Source organism: Ictalurus furcatus, chromosome 6 (assembly GCF_023375685.1).
Source record: "Ictalurus furcatus strain D&B chromosome 6, Billie_1.0, whole genome shotgun sequence".
Taxonomy (NCBI): Eukaryota; Metazoa; Chordata; class Actinopteri; order Siluriformes; family Ictaluridae; genus Ictalurus; species Ictalurus furcatus.
Window position 1 is genome coordinate 17,083,170 of NC_071260.1, and position 14,323 is coordinate 17,097,492.

At 39.8% G+C, this 14,323-nt stretch overlaps 1 protein-coding gene across 6 annotated transcripts; it reads right to left on the bottom strand.

Annotated features, from left to right (window-relative positions):
- Nucleotides 1–642: 642 nt before the first annotated feature.
- On the bottom strand, nucleotides 643–14,233 carry tfdp1a (transcription factor Dp-1, a). 6 transcript variants are annotated; one of them, XM_053626754.1, is made up of 12 exons: nucleotides 12,871–14,233; nucleotides 10,638–10,722; nucleotides 10,476–10,542; nucleotides 9,809–9,912; nucleotides 7,551–7,672; nucleotides 7,221–7,386; nucleotides 6,678–6,824; nucleotides 5,222–5,290; nucleotides 4,977–5,128; nucleotides 4,611–4,777; nucleotides 2,031–2,109; nucleotides 643–1,801 (listed from the first exon to the last, which is right to left on the bottom strand). In XM_053626754.1, the coding sequence occupies exons 2-12, from the start codon at nucleotides 10,647–10,649 to the stop codon at nucleotides 1,663–1,665; spliced, it is 1,224 nt and encodes a 407-aa protein (XP_053482729.1). In that variant the 5' UTR covers nucleotides 10,650–10,722; nucleotides 12,871–14,233; the 3' UTR covers nucleotides 643–1,662. The 6 variants fall into 6 exon arrangements, with proteins under 6 accessions (XP_053482729.1, XP_053482724.1, XP_053482726.1 ...); XM_053626749.1 differs by having other exon boundaries at nucleotides 10,638–10,740; nucleotides 12,871–14,232; XM_053626751.1 differs by lacking the exon at nucleotides 12,871–14,233 and adding an exon at nucleotides 12,042–12,293 and having other exon boundaries at nucleotides 10,638–10,740.
- Nucleotides 14,234–14,323: the final 90 nt, after the last annotated feature.

Here is a 14,323-nt window from a genome sequence, read left to right on the forward strand (position 1 = left end):
CTTGCTGAGATATACAGTAAATCAACCAGCATAAGAAAGCTTGGGGGGGGAGTGGCTGGACATTCACAGCATGACGGGACATGGGCCTCTAAGCCTTCTTAGACCTTACAAAAACTGATAAGAGGCAGGCCTTCCTGAGGATTATATCCTCTGAAAATACCATCATTTCATATTTCTATGTTGCTAGATGCAAAGAAATTTGTTTTTGTAAATACATTGAACCACTCTTTGGCAACTAGATTTGCTGACTAGGGAATTATTCAAAAAGCATCTCTCCTTCAACAGGTAACCAGGACCAAAACACAAATATATAAGGTTTATTGTAATTAGTAATATTACATTAATGTCACCAATAAACACCTTGAGTTCAATGTTTTTAAAACATTATATTTTAATTTCCAAACTTTATATTAGATTACAGAAAAGTTATTTTGGAGTCATTACAACAGTTCCTTTTTTTTTTTTTTTTTTACATTTTCCAGGGGAGTCCAAAAAATAAATATATATATATATATATATATAAATATATATATATATATATATATAAATATATATATATATATATATATATATATATATATATATATATATATATATATATATATATATATATATATATATATATATATATATTATACACACACACACACACACACACACACACACCCCTCATACTGGGATAACAATCACACATACTCCGTAGTGTTACTGACCTGGAAAGGAAATGAGAAACTAATCTTCAGGAGCTTCGATTTCCTATAAATTTCAGTGGATAATAAAGTTTCTCTGGTTTCCTGTCAGTTGTAAAACAGAGGGAACAATGGGAGAGGTTCACCTCTAAAGCTCAAACAACGAAAGGGGGGGGGGGGGGTTTTAAAAAAAAAAAAAAAAAAAAAAAAAAGGCTGTTCAACAGAGCTCCCTACAACAGCTGCCCACAGAATAACAGGAAGCGACACACACACACACACACACACACACACACACACACACACACACACACACACACACACGGATGAGATCTACAGAAAACAAACAAAAACAAAAAAATGAATTCCTCCAATGTTACAAAAAGTGTCCATACATCCAGAGACCTGCCCCGACGGGGCGAAATGGTAAGCTGGCTGTGCCGATTCTTTGCGCCTACAGCCTAGGAGGTGGCAACCATCTGAATCTTCAGAATAGGCCAGCACGTTAAAAATAATAATAACAAAATTGTTCAAAAGCAGATAGTCTAACTATGTTACACATAGGTCACACTACACATTCTCCAACAGCAGGTTGGTGTCTGGCTGAGAGGGTATTTTTTTTGTAAATCATGCTAAATCCAGCAGACACTGGATGGCATAGTGCTGCAATTTCAAGGTCCCATAAAAGTCCTTTTTTTCCTTTCTTTTTTTTTGAAAACTAGAGCTATCGGGACCAAAAATCTGCACTAGCACGGTGTTGTGTTTTAACAGCCTAAGCCATGTAGCACAAAGGGCTAGATGAAATCAACACACCTCTTTAAAGCCCATGCTTCTCAATGCCCTTCAAGATAAAAATTAAAAAAAAAGAGAGAGAGGGAAAATTAAAGGTGTGCTAGTAGCAGACGGGGAGAGGGAGCTTGTGTGTATACAATAAACCCCATGAATATAGCTGTTGGAGGAAGTGTGGCCTGAGGGTTAGTCATCTTCGTCATTTTCATCATAATCGTCATCGTCGTCGTCGTCGTCCATGTAAGAAACTGGGGTTTCGACCCGAGAACCACTGTAGTGTGAGTCATTGGAGCTGGAGGCCATTGTTCCGTCTGCTCCACTTTCACTAAGGACAGAAGAACAGCAACAAAAAAAACAAACTATTAACCTTCAAGTACTAACTGCACGGTTCTAAAACACACAGCCACTCAGTCTGAACTTTCACAACTTTCACTGAAATTTCTGAACTCTTAGTCTGGCAACCCACGACTAAAAGCATTCGGCAATAAGTCACATGTCTACTGGCTGCTATGTCCACAGATCACCAATTCTCTGAAGCAGAAAATCTGACTCACCTGCTGACATGATAGCGACTCCCATTGGCAGATGAAGTCCCTGTCATGTAGACGTTACTGATTGGACCCTGTGCCATTTCTGCATTGCAAAAGAAAAATCATTTGAGATACTCAACACCAACCCACTGCTTGGCCTGCACAGTGAATATTTTAGCAAAATACTGTCAACTAAAAATGTTTTCTACACAGTATAATGCTTCATTAAATATTTCTCTTTACTTGCACAGCACATTTGGCAGCTACATGGTACACAAAAGGTCTACATAAATTTACTAAACAAATATATAATTATAGTAAAATGCAACTGAACAACATAAACTAAAAAAGGATTAAAAAACGATGTTTTCCACCAATAATCCACTAGAAAACATGAAGACAACCGATTAGCAGTAGAATTTGCTTTCATTCACCTTTGGGGGAGAAAAGAAAAAAAAAAAGAAAAGAAAAAAAAACAGTACTGTATGACTCCAATGCACTTGCTTATCGTTTCTTTTAAGCAGGTGTAAGTTTTGCTGAAGCCACAAAAATACCAAAAAGAAACTATTAAACATGTCTGCTGATCTCCAATAGGCCACAGAGGTTTGAATCTGAAACATTTTACGTTTATATAAAACTATGCATGAACCACTTCTGCACTGCACCAACTGCGGAAATCCTCACTAGAGAAATTCACATCTGCACTCCACTGACACGACAGTGAATTTATCCAGATATGCAAAAGCCACATCACTGTGAAAATTCTTTAGTTGGATTTGCCACCTTTTGCAAGTATAGCCCAAATTGGCCTCCTTTTTTTTTTTTTTTTTTTTTTTTTTTTTTTTTACATAGACAAATACAACCCCAATTCCGAAAAGGTTGGAACAGTATGGAAAATGCTAATAAAAACAAAGAGGAGGTGATTTGAAAATGTACTGTCTTGTATTTAAACAAAAACATATAAAGACAAGGTATTTGATGTTTTACCTGATAAACTGCATTGTTTTATTTTTTTTTGAAGATAAACGTTTCTTTTGAAATTGATGCATGCAACACGTTCCAAAAAAGTTGGGACGGGGCAATTTAGGACTAATAGCAATGTGACAAGTTGAAATAAGAAGGTGATGTGAAACAGGTGAGGCAATAGTCTAATCATAGTATATAAGGTCCTTATAAGAGCAAGGGTGGGTCGAGGCTCACTAATCTACCAACAGATGCATCAGCGAATAATCCAACACTTTGAGAACAACATTCCCCAAAGATAAATTGGTGGGATTTTGGACATTTCACCTTCTACAGTGGACAATATGATTAAAGGATTCATGGAATCCAGTCAAATCTTGGTTAGTAAAGGGCGAGGCCGAAAACCACTTCTGAATGCGCATGATCACAGATCCCTCAGACGTCACGGTCTTAAAAACCATCATGAGTCTGTAATGGATATCCTGACATGGGCTCGGGAATACTTTGGTAAACCTTTGTCAGTCAACACCATTTGCCGCTGCATCCACAGATACAAGTTAAGGCTTTACTGTGTAAAGCAGAAGCCATACATCAACACTGTCCTGAAGTGCCGCCGACTTCTCTGGGATCGGTCTCATCTGAGATGGACAGTAGCACAGTGGAATCGTGTTTTGTGGTCTGCAGAGTCGACATTTCAAATAGTTTTTGGACAAAACAGCCGTTGTGTTCTCTGGCCCAAAGAAGAAAAGGACCATCCACGCTGTTATCAGCATCAGGTCCAAAAGCCAGCGTCTGTCAAGGTATGGGGTTGTGTCAGTGCCCATGGCATGGGTAACTTGCACATCTGTGAGGGCACCATTAATGCAGAAAGATATGTACAAATTTTGGAGCAACATATGCTGCCATCCAGAGCAGGACAACGCAGAGAATGCGAGAAAGCAGAGAATGCGGATGCTATCATGGCCTGCCTACAGTCCTGACCTGTCTCCAATTGACAATGTATGGCGCATAATGAAGCGTAAAATAAGGCAACTAAACAGCACAAATCTATGGACCGAACCTGCCTTGTGTAAACATTTCAGGGTGACTGTGGTGGTGTAATGGTGTGGGGAAAGATTTCTTGGCACACACTGGGACCTCTAATACCGATCAAGCATTGTGGAATGTTACAGCCTATCAGAAGATTGTTGATGACCATGTGCATCCCTTAATGGCCATAATTTACCAGTCTTATTATGGCTACTTCCAGCATGATAATGCACTGTAATAAAGAAGAAGTCATCTCCAGCACAACTCAACTGGTTCCATGAATGTGACAACAAGTTCAGTCTACTTAAATAGCCTCCTCAAACACCAGACCTAAAACGAATAGCGCACATTTGGGATGTCGTAGAATGGAGTTTTGCATCATGAATGTACCAGTCACCAAGTACCTGGAGGAGCATGCATGGCAGAGGCGAAAATCGAACCGCCAACCCCGAAGTTGCAAAGCAGATGTACTTATCGCTAAGCCACCGTGCCCCCTACTCTGCACCACCATGTTGCACACCAACACAACTAGTTTTGGTGAAACCAAACACATTAAATGCCAAAACAAACTTATGTTGAAGCTCAGTGCACACAAAGTTATGGGCTACTTACCTGTGACATAAGGCTCCAGTGCTTTAGGCACCAGGCTCCTGGCGGTTTTGAGGTCTTCAGCAGAGCACTTGCCAGCCTCCAGGCCACATGCCATGCCCATGCGTTTCAATACCTCAATGTCATCGTGGATCTCAAACATGCTGTCAAAGTTGAAGAGGTACTCAAACCTGCATGGCAGCACAGGAGAGAGATATGTAAGAAAGCAGGAGAAGAGGACAAAGTGAAAGCAACAAACAAAGCCCTTAAACCAACATTAAACATGTCTCACTAATGGAACTAAATGTAGAGTAATTATTTATTTCATAGCAGTAAATAAATTCAGCCACAAAGTTTTACTAAGGTGGAAAACAGAACATTAGTGTTTACTTGTCATTGGAGATGCTGCAGTCAATGACAGTTTTCTTGCTGGTGTTTATGATGATAAAGGGCAGGTGAATGACTGAATTTTCTGGTGGTGGTCTGTTTGTTTGCTGCTCTGTTTGACGGTTACGCTGCACAAGGTTCTTAAACGCAATTTGCTAAAGGCACATTCGAAAGTAAAGTGCATTAGTTTGAAGAACAATCACAATTAGCTAAACAAACTTGACCAAGTTCCAGAGTTCACAAGTTACCTGTAAAATAAGTTCTTGGAGTTGTGACTGTTTTTGCTTGATTCTCTCTAAACGTCTTTGCCTCTCCACCTAGAAGAGAAAAAGCAACACTGAGGTACTTGTCAACCACCTAACAGCTCATTTTTCATTTCATGCAAAGTTAGTTACATTTATGTAGCGCTTTTACGTTGTATGGGGGGAGGGGGGTCATGACAGATAAGGGCCGATGGGGGAATTTCGCCAGGACACCGTAGTTATACCCCTACTCTTTACGATAAGTGTGCTGGGATTTTTAATGACCACAGAGAGTCAGGACCTCGGTTTAATGTCTAATCCGAAAGACCAGCAGCAGCAGCACCAGTGCTGTTTTTACAGTATAGTGTCCCCGTCACTGTACTGGGACATTGCACACAGATCACAGGGTGAGCGCCCCCTGCTGGCCTCACTAATACCACTTCCAGCAGCAACCTTAGTTTTGGGGTCTCCCATCCAGGTACTGGCCATGCTCAACCCTGCTTAGCTTCAGTGGGAACCCAGGCAAGAACTGCAAGTTGACTCAAATGTCTTCAATCATTATGTCCTGTATTGGTTGGCGGTCAACTTTTCATGTAATACTTTGTTGTACTTGGGATCATATTTTAGTCTAGTCTTGCCAAGTAGCACTCTATTGGGATCATTTTAATATAGAACCTCCGGAAAGAAGTCAGCGGGTACTATATTAAGGAGGTTCTGTACGTTAGCATTCACACATTAATATTTATCTTAAGCCAATCAGACTTGATTATCTGTTTGGATTTCAGTGTTAAAACAGTAAAACGAGAACGCAAGTCTAGTATTGTTGATCATTTATGCATTCAGTCTTTCTGTTGCTTAGAATTAGTGTCTTCATTCAGTACCCTGCAATACAGGCCATTTCGGTCTATTTCATGTGACTTGATTTGTGTACATTACATACTGTCAGACTTTATGAATGTTGACAAATTAGTCATCATTCAAGTTCCTTTTTGCCAGGTTAATATCTTTGTCTATTACATACACTATATGGCCAAACGTTTGTAGTCACCGGGCACTTGTATGTGATTTTTGAAAATCCTATTCTAGATGGACCTCACTTTGTGCACAGGGGTATTGTCCTGCTGAAACAGGTTTGGGCCCCTTAGTTCCAGTGAAGGAATTTGTAATGCTACAGCATACAGAGACATCCTAAACAATTGTGTGCTTCCAACTGTGTGGCAACAGTTTGGGGAAGAACCACATATGGGTGTGGTGGTCAGGTGCCCACAATTTTTTGGCTATATAGCGTCAAACAATTGTTACACTGTCCACTGGTTACACTTGTGGAAAGTGCTTCAGGGGTAAACTGATCAGTCTATCCTGAGTTAAAGCGCTGGTCGGCTGCTGCATGAAGAACATGCTGGATGGGTTTTGAGACCAAGTGCTTGGCTAAGACAACACCCCACAGAACAAAATCACCCACCTCCAGATTCTGGCATTCCTGGGCTGAGTTGGTGGGAAGACCAATCCACTTGATCTCCTTCTTCTCCTTTGAGATTATGTTCATGGCCATCAGCACATTGAGAGCGTCATATACACGCCGCCGAATATTCTTCTGATCATACACTTGCTGGAGAGAAGGAGAGTAGAGGATTAGGGATAAAAGAGCATCATTGTTTCTACAGATGAAATGATCATTGCTAGCTAAATCTGATTTCCTCACACAGTGAATGCATGTTTTGATAAAGTTGTTGGATAATTATGTACCATAACAAAACAGACAAACCTAATCAATTCAGTGTCTAATCAGATACCAGCTGAAAAAAATGTCTACGTCACTGTTGGAATGAAATCTTTACGTTTTAGGGGTGAACAAGACTTTAAAATGCTAGTACTCAAGTTGGGGTTGAGACACATAAATAGAAACATTAAAGTTTAATTTAGTGGTCTGTTTTTGGGACATGAGAGAAAATAGCAGACTAATTATGATAGGCTGGTCTCAATGAGGTCACATTAAAAATCTCACCGCATCATTTGGGGAGATGTGGTTGTCACCAGAGCTGAACTCGGCCACCAGCTCATCTGCTACTTCATTGTACGTGGTAACACCCTTTTTCTGTACCTTCTCACACACCTTCATAGAAAAATGCCTCAGACCTTTCCCATTCTTTTCCCCCTTCTTACTTCTTTTCCTGTGGACACAGCAACATTAACACATGACATTAGAACAAAACAGTGAGGACTTACGTGTACAACAATACACCGCCACAAGCATTTCTGTAGTCTATTTTACACAATGACAATCAACCATGTTTCATGACAACTAATTCAAGGGACTGCTTTGATGCCGACTCACCCTGAGGACCATGGGGAGGCATCGGTAGGTTGGCTCTGAGTGATGAACTGAGAGCTGGGTGTATGAGGACTGTTCATTAGGAGCACATTGGACCCACTTGGCCTCTGAGGTGTCCCAATGACCTGGACAGCATACAGAACAACTTCAAAAGTTCAAAACGGCTGCCTGACAAAAATGATGGTGTCAAAAACAGCCACTTTATGCCATTATGATACAAAAGTTCCTCAGAAGACTGTACTGCTTAAACATACAAGGATATACTCATCAAATACTGAGTACTGGTCATACTGGAGTATGGAGCTGGAGTATAGGGTCAATACTGCTGTAAAACAGTACACTGGTGTGGGTTCGGCTTGGACATCAGAATGTGTATGATGTTGATTGATCAGATATCTTGGAGGTGAACAATGTAAAGCCTGTAGCCAACACATATCTTGTATCTTACATAACTTGTCAACGAAAGATTGCAGGGAGTCACCTCTGTATCCAGTCACTGTCAGCTGATACTCAGTACTAGTGTTGGGTCAGAGTCCACCTTTGTCGAGTTCGAGTCGAGACAGAGTCCTTAACCAACCGAGTCCGAGTCCGAGTCCAAAAGGGGTCGAGTTGGACTCAAATCCGAGTCCTTAATAGCCAAGTCCGAGTCCAGAAAGTAATTAAATTGAAAAATGATTTGAAATTGCAATTGTAAACTTAACACTGAGCTGTTAAATTAATCAATATTTTAACCTTCACAAACCAATGGCAACATAAATCTAACAAAAAATACCACTTTTACATCTTGCCACTGCCAGTTAATATTTTTCTTTCATGTCATCGCACCTCAACTAGTTTCCTATCAAAAAATGGTTTCAAAGAAAAAAAGGGATATAGAGGTGTATATATTATATATATATATATATATATATATATATATATATATATATATATATATATATATATATATATATATATATATATATATATAACTTTTATTATATTACAAATGTATGAAAATACAAATTATTCTGTTTTGTTGTTGCATCACACTATATTGTGTCCTCCAGTTCGAGTTGACATTTCAATGATTTGATGCCTCTCCCCCACAGTTATATAGGCTAAGAGAGAGTACAGAGTAGAGTTACATTTAGCAGCAGGTCATAACAACAAGCTTCATGCTTTATTACTGCTTTTAATCTGTCTATGAATGACAAGAAACTCATTTCTGAACACAGCTCTGTTCTTGTAACTTTTTTCATTTGAATTCCTAAAATGTAGGGGAAAAAAATCCGAATCAGCAGAGTTTATGATATTTACTACATTAAAAATACATTTCACATTTTACGTGAAATTCAAGACTGGAATAACCATATGCTAATGTTTAGGCATGGGTGATATAACTACAATCTTATTTCATGATAACGATATGTTTTCTCAGGTAGGTCTATCAGTAGTATTCAAAGTAAGAAATACTATGGAAATTGAATAAAGCAATTAAATGTAAAATAAGATATTCACTGTATGACATACAGTGATTCTTATTAAATTTACTGAAGTTATTCAGTCTAATGAGATTTTCTCTTTGTCTTTTGTTGTTTGATTAACATTAATGACACAGACAGCAGCAGGTTTATTAGACTGCTGTCACTTTAAGACCAAACGTACAGATCCAATATACTGTATTTACACACCTCCGATTTTTTACCAAACTGTTTACATTCACTTAAGACATAACAGTGTTTGCATGAATACTCAGACAGACCTGAATTTTGACATGATGTGTATTTATTTGACTGTCCAAGAATAATAAGACGCTAAAGAGGACTCAATTCGGTACTCGCATGATGAGGCGGCTTCCTGTGCGTACGCACACAATGGTCAGGCAGGGAGCGATTCATTAATTTCTTGTTATCTACATTTTATGTTGTTATTTATCTTTCTTTTCATGGTACACATGATCCCGGACTCGAGTCCAATTATGAACGCACTCGGGTAAATTTGTGCTTGAACTTGACACGGACTCAGAAATTTTTCCAAGTACAGTCGAGTCCATGTCAAGTTCGAGCACAAATTTACCCGTGTGTGTTCATAATTGGACTCGAGTCCGGATCGAGTACCCCAACTCTACTCAGTACTCTCATATTGGCATTGTGTTGAAAGTGGGATCCGTGCATTACTTTGTAATTAATAATATTGCCCAAAGGCCAGCATTAAAAGCAGGAACTGAGATAGGTGCAATGTGGGTTTATGTATTTTGCATTGTTCCATCCCGTACTTACCATCTGAGGAGCAATGTTGACATTTGAAGGGCCCAGTGTTTTTGGCAGAAGTTGTTTTCCTACTGCAACAGACTGTGGATGTACAGTCACTAAAGACAAAACTCCTAAAAGAAAAAAAAACTAAGTGGTGAGAAATCCATTTTACTCACCACATTTCCAAGCATTGAAGACCAGAAAACAATGCAACCAAAATGCGATGCAAAGAAACAATCTACCTACAACTTTAAACACCACTATTTAAAAAAATTAAAATAAATCATGCCTGTGTCCAAAATCACACACTTTGACGGTATCTACAGAATTCGATTCAGTACCTACTGCTCTGCCATCTGTGTATATGTGTGTACTATGAATACAATCTGGACATATTACATCAGCCATGTTGGTATGGTCACGTGACCAACAACTTAAAATTTGGACAGCTCTTCCACTCTGGTCCCGTTGCCTTATGGTATAGTGCAGTGTGCAATGTGCATTGCCTCCATACGGCAGAATCTCAGCACAAGCAGTAGGACGTCCAGGTATTTCTCGCCTACTGTTTTATGAATACAGAGAGTTCGGACATACTACTCTTATGGCGTACTGCTTTTCCCCAACTGTACAGTAGGATAGTAGGGACATTCGGACGCAGCCCATGTCTACCCAAAGCGTCTGGGGTGTTCCTTACCTTTGCCTGGACTCAGATTCTGGTCAATGAAAACCTTCAACTCCCCATTGGCCTCAATCAGACCAGCCTGTTGGAAAAGAAGGAACAGACTGATGAGAACCACCGTTGCAAAGCTGACAGAAGTCTTACACATGCAACCAAAAGCAGAAATTAAACACTCACATCTTTGGCCATGATCCTTGGGGACGAGGAGCAAAGGCTGGGTCTAACCAGAGAAGCAGAGCCGAATGTTCACACCAACGTACGCCTGGAAATGAAACAGTGCCTTTGGCACAAAAGTACATAAGTACAACGTAACCTGGTTAAAACAATACTATCAATACTAGTTAGTTTTGGTTATGAAAATGCTATTATATTGGTTGGTTTGAGTGCATGCACCATGAAACATATTTGGCCTTGCAACTTTTAGCTGGTCTCAAAACGAGGGGGCATGTTGGTAGGCCTCAGTTTGCCTTCATGGCTTTTGCCAATAACTTGTGCAGCGACACGACTGGGATCTATTCATAGCACAAATCCGCAAAAAACCCGACCTGCAATAATCATCACGTTCAGTAAAATATATTTCTGCGCCACCGATTAAACCCAAGCAGCAGTGCCGTGCTAAACAGCACATGCTCGGGTGATTATACACTGCTCTGCGTGTGCACACTTAGCTCAAACTTACTCAAACCACACGATATGACCAAGTTCTGCTGGCTCGTGAGAACTTGTTTTGCAAATAAATAAAGTGCTTCTCTGTAGCCCTGGCTTTCGGGCACTTTCCGAAGTTTTTAAGTGTATGTGAACGTACTGATGAGTCGCAAGATGCGAGCTAATCACGACATTATGCATCCCTGCTCTTGAGGGAGGAAGGGAAAAAAAACCCGTCAACAACCAGGGCCACAGACAGGAGGTACAATGTGGAGCATGCTAGCAGAGTTAGCCGTGCAGCTAGCAGCTCTGGAAACACGTTGTTTTGCAGCATTGAAATGCGCACAAAACGCTCTCACTGTCGGCCATCCGCTCCAAAGCAGGACCCCACTGACCGAAGCCAAGCTCAGCGCACAGACCCGCGATTAGAAAGTGAACTAGGCAAACTTTACAGTGAACTTAACGCCTGAACACTGTCTTGAGCACCCTACCTTCTTAGGTCCTGGGGTTTTGTTGGCATAGCTCACTAGCTAGCTTAGCTTTAAGAATAGAGGAAGAGGAGGTCTGAATGCCCCTCTCAAAACAGGAAACAATAATCCAATTACTATCTGTATAAAAGTTTGTAATTATACTTAAAATCTTGCTCCAGCAACCGACCGGTTGAGAAAAGTTTGCACTCCACACCGATGAACTCTTCACTCCTGTCCCTGACCTCTTTATTTCTCCAGCAGCTAGCTAACTTGCATCAACAAAATGGATGCGAGTGAGACAGCAAGGCAGCAGCTGCTTTTCCACAACCAACACTTCATTTGTACAGAACACACTCGGGAAAAGGAAAATAAACACTGTTTAGCAGCCCAAGTGTTGCTTGTATTTGTTCAAGACATGCCTTTGTACTCGCATTAAATCTCTTTCTCCAAACGAATGTTAACTTACCTCGGAACAGCCAAATACTGTAAAGGTTTGAAGGTCGACGAAACTAAACTCTAGGAGAACGACTACGTTTCTTTAACCAGAGAACAATTCATATTTGCACAGAGGAGCTGTGTTAGAAAAAGCAGGCTGGCAAAAAAAATGTCTCAGCCCCGTGCTTTTGCTAGGTCAGCCATTTTTACATGCTAAGCCAACTGGTGTTTCTCGACTGTTCATGTGTCACAGGCCTGATCATCAGCCACTGATCACATTCTCATTTATATATTTTATTATATGTTTATATATTTCAGCTAGGCATCCGTTAAATAAGATGGTTTCAAACATGACAATGTAAACCTCGCATAGAATATAAATGCTCGGATAGTAACGTTTCTATTGTTGATTAGAGGGAATTAGCTGAAAACCCATCAGATCTGTCGAGATCATGTTCAAGACAGTGAACCGTTTTAACATCGCATACCTGGAAAATATATATATACAACGCACTGGTGCAACTAGTTTTCTGGATATTTCTTATCCGCGATATAGCGATGAACACGGCGTCCTGTCTCTCCTGTGCAGATTATCTTTATGGAAGTAAGGACAGCTAGCCGGCGATGCAAACGACTGTCTGTGGTTATTCTCTCTCCCTCTCTCCCTCTGAAGCTGGGGACGGCTAACTAGCCAGCAGTGAGCTAACTGGCAAATGCTGCTAGCCGTTTAGCTTCCCAGCTAATGTTGATGAAAGATAACACGCTCTAGCCAAGTGAGCGTACATGCGACTGTGTTTCAATTCCAGAAGTAAACGTTCACTAAACTGTGCTAATGCTAAACCCAGTGTGAAATAGCTTACAGTTGACTGCATTCACGCTTTGTCTTCTGTGATGTACCAGTAGCGCTGAATGAACCAAAGCGTAACTGGTGTACAAACTACTCCCTCTCCGGTCCGAGCGAAAACTGAGCTTGGCGGTGTCCACTACACGCCACAGCTGATTGGACAACAGGACGTGTGACGCTGCGGAATCGTTTTCCCAGAGGCCACGCCTTTAGTGCTATATGATTGGTTAATAATATGCATTTCCGATGGTTAGGAATGTCTTATTGGATGACTGTGTCAGGCTCCACCCACGTAGCCACAGCTTTTGGAATGATTGGTGTGAACAAATTCAAGAAACGAACAGTAAAAGATTAATTAAAAAGTTAAAGGAATGTAGGCCTATTTGAATTGTAGAAAACGAGGAAAGCAAACATTCAATGACAAACCTGAGTTCATTAATTCATAGTTAAAATGGCAACTGATATACAGAGAAGAGTGGTTTGTTGCCATTCTAGCCATATACAAGTATACGGTAAAAAGAAAAGAAAAGAAAAAAGCTTTATCAAAGGCCTCGATATATTACAGAAAAGTGGTAGCAGTGTGGTACAAAAGAATCACCAGACATGTAGTGCAAAGTAGGAAAAGGTACAGCGCAAAAAGACAAAATACAAGATATATACACACTATACAAGTAGACACCTTCTAAATACATTATAAAACCAACACAACAAAACAGTTTAACAGCTGTAGGCATCGCGGTGTAGGACCAACATACAGTACATACAGTAAACAACAAGACCCTGTCTGGACTGGCTTCATTTGTCTGCAGCATAGAAATTAATTTTCCGATTATAACATTCTCTGACTTCCCTTTCATTCATTATGTTCTCAACACAGATGAAATTATATAATCCTTTAAAATAACTATGTTGCGTGCATTTCTTCTTGGTTTGTTTAGTTAAAAAAAAAAGAGAGAGAGAAAAAAATGGGAATGACAGGACAGTCATGCTACACGTGTCTGTGAAACAAAGATAACAATTCTCAGCTAATCATCACTCAGCCACATATCCTCTTATAAACATGTACAGACTTTACAGTGTGTCATGGTGTTGGTGTTCAAAAGTGTCATGGCAACAGTTTTCTGTTGTTATTTATTTATTTATTTATTTTTAAGTATACTGAATTGATAACAAATATTTTCCAAAAAAAACAAAAACAAAAAAACAGCTAAAGACCCACCTCTTACGTGAGCACTTAACTAACACCTAAAATGCCAACCCCACATTATTTATTATTTAAAAACAAAAACAAAAAAACAAACAAACAAAAAACTTACAATGGCTCTTACACCTCTACTCTGCGCACTTTGCTTCTCTAGAACTCAATTATAAACCTTATATTGTAGCACTACTTGTATTGTTCTCTGCTTGATATATCGCTTTGCTTGTATTTAATCATTTGTATAAAATGCTTTGGATAAAAGCATCTG

Coding starts and splice junctions, on each gene's coding strand:
- tfdp1a (XM_053626754.1), bottom strand. Junction 5,129..5,221: donor TCCAAGAACTTATTTTACAG/GTAACTTGTGAA, acceptor ATGTGCCTTTAG/CAAATTGCGTTTAAGAACCT. Junction 2,110..4,610: donor ACTGGAGCCTTATGTCACAG/GTAAGTAGCCCA, acceptor TTTGCAATGCAG/AAATGGCACAGGGTCCAATC.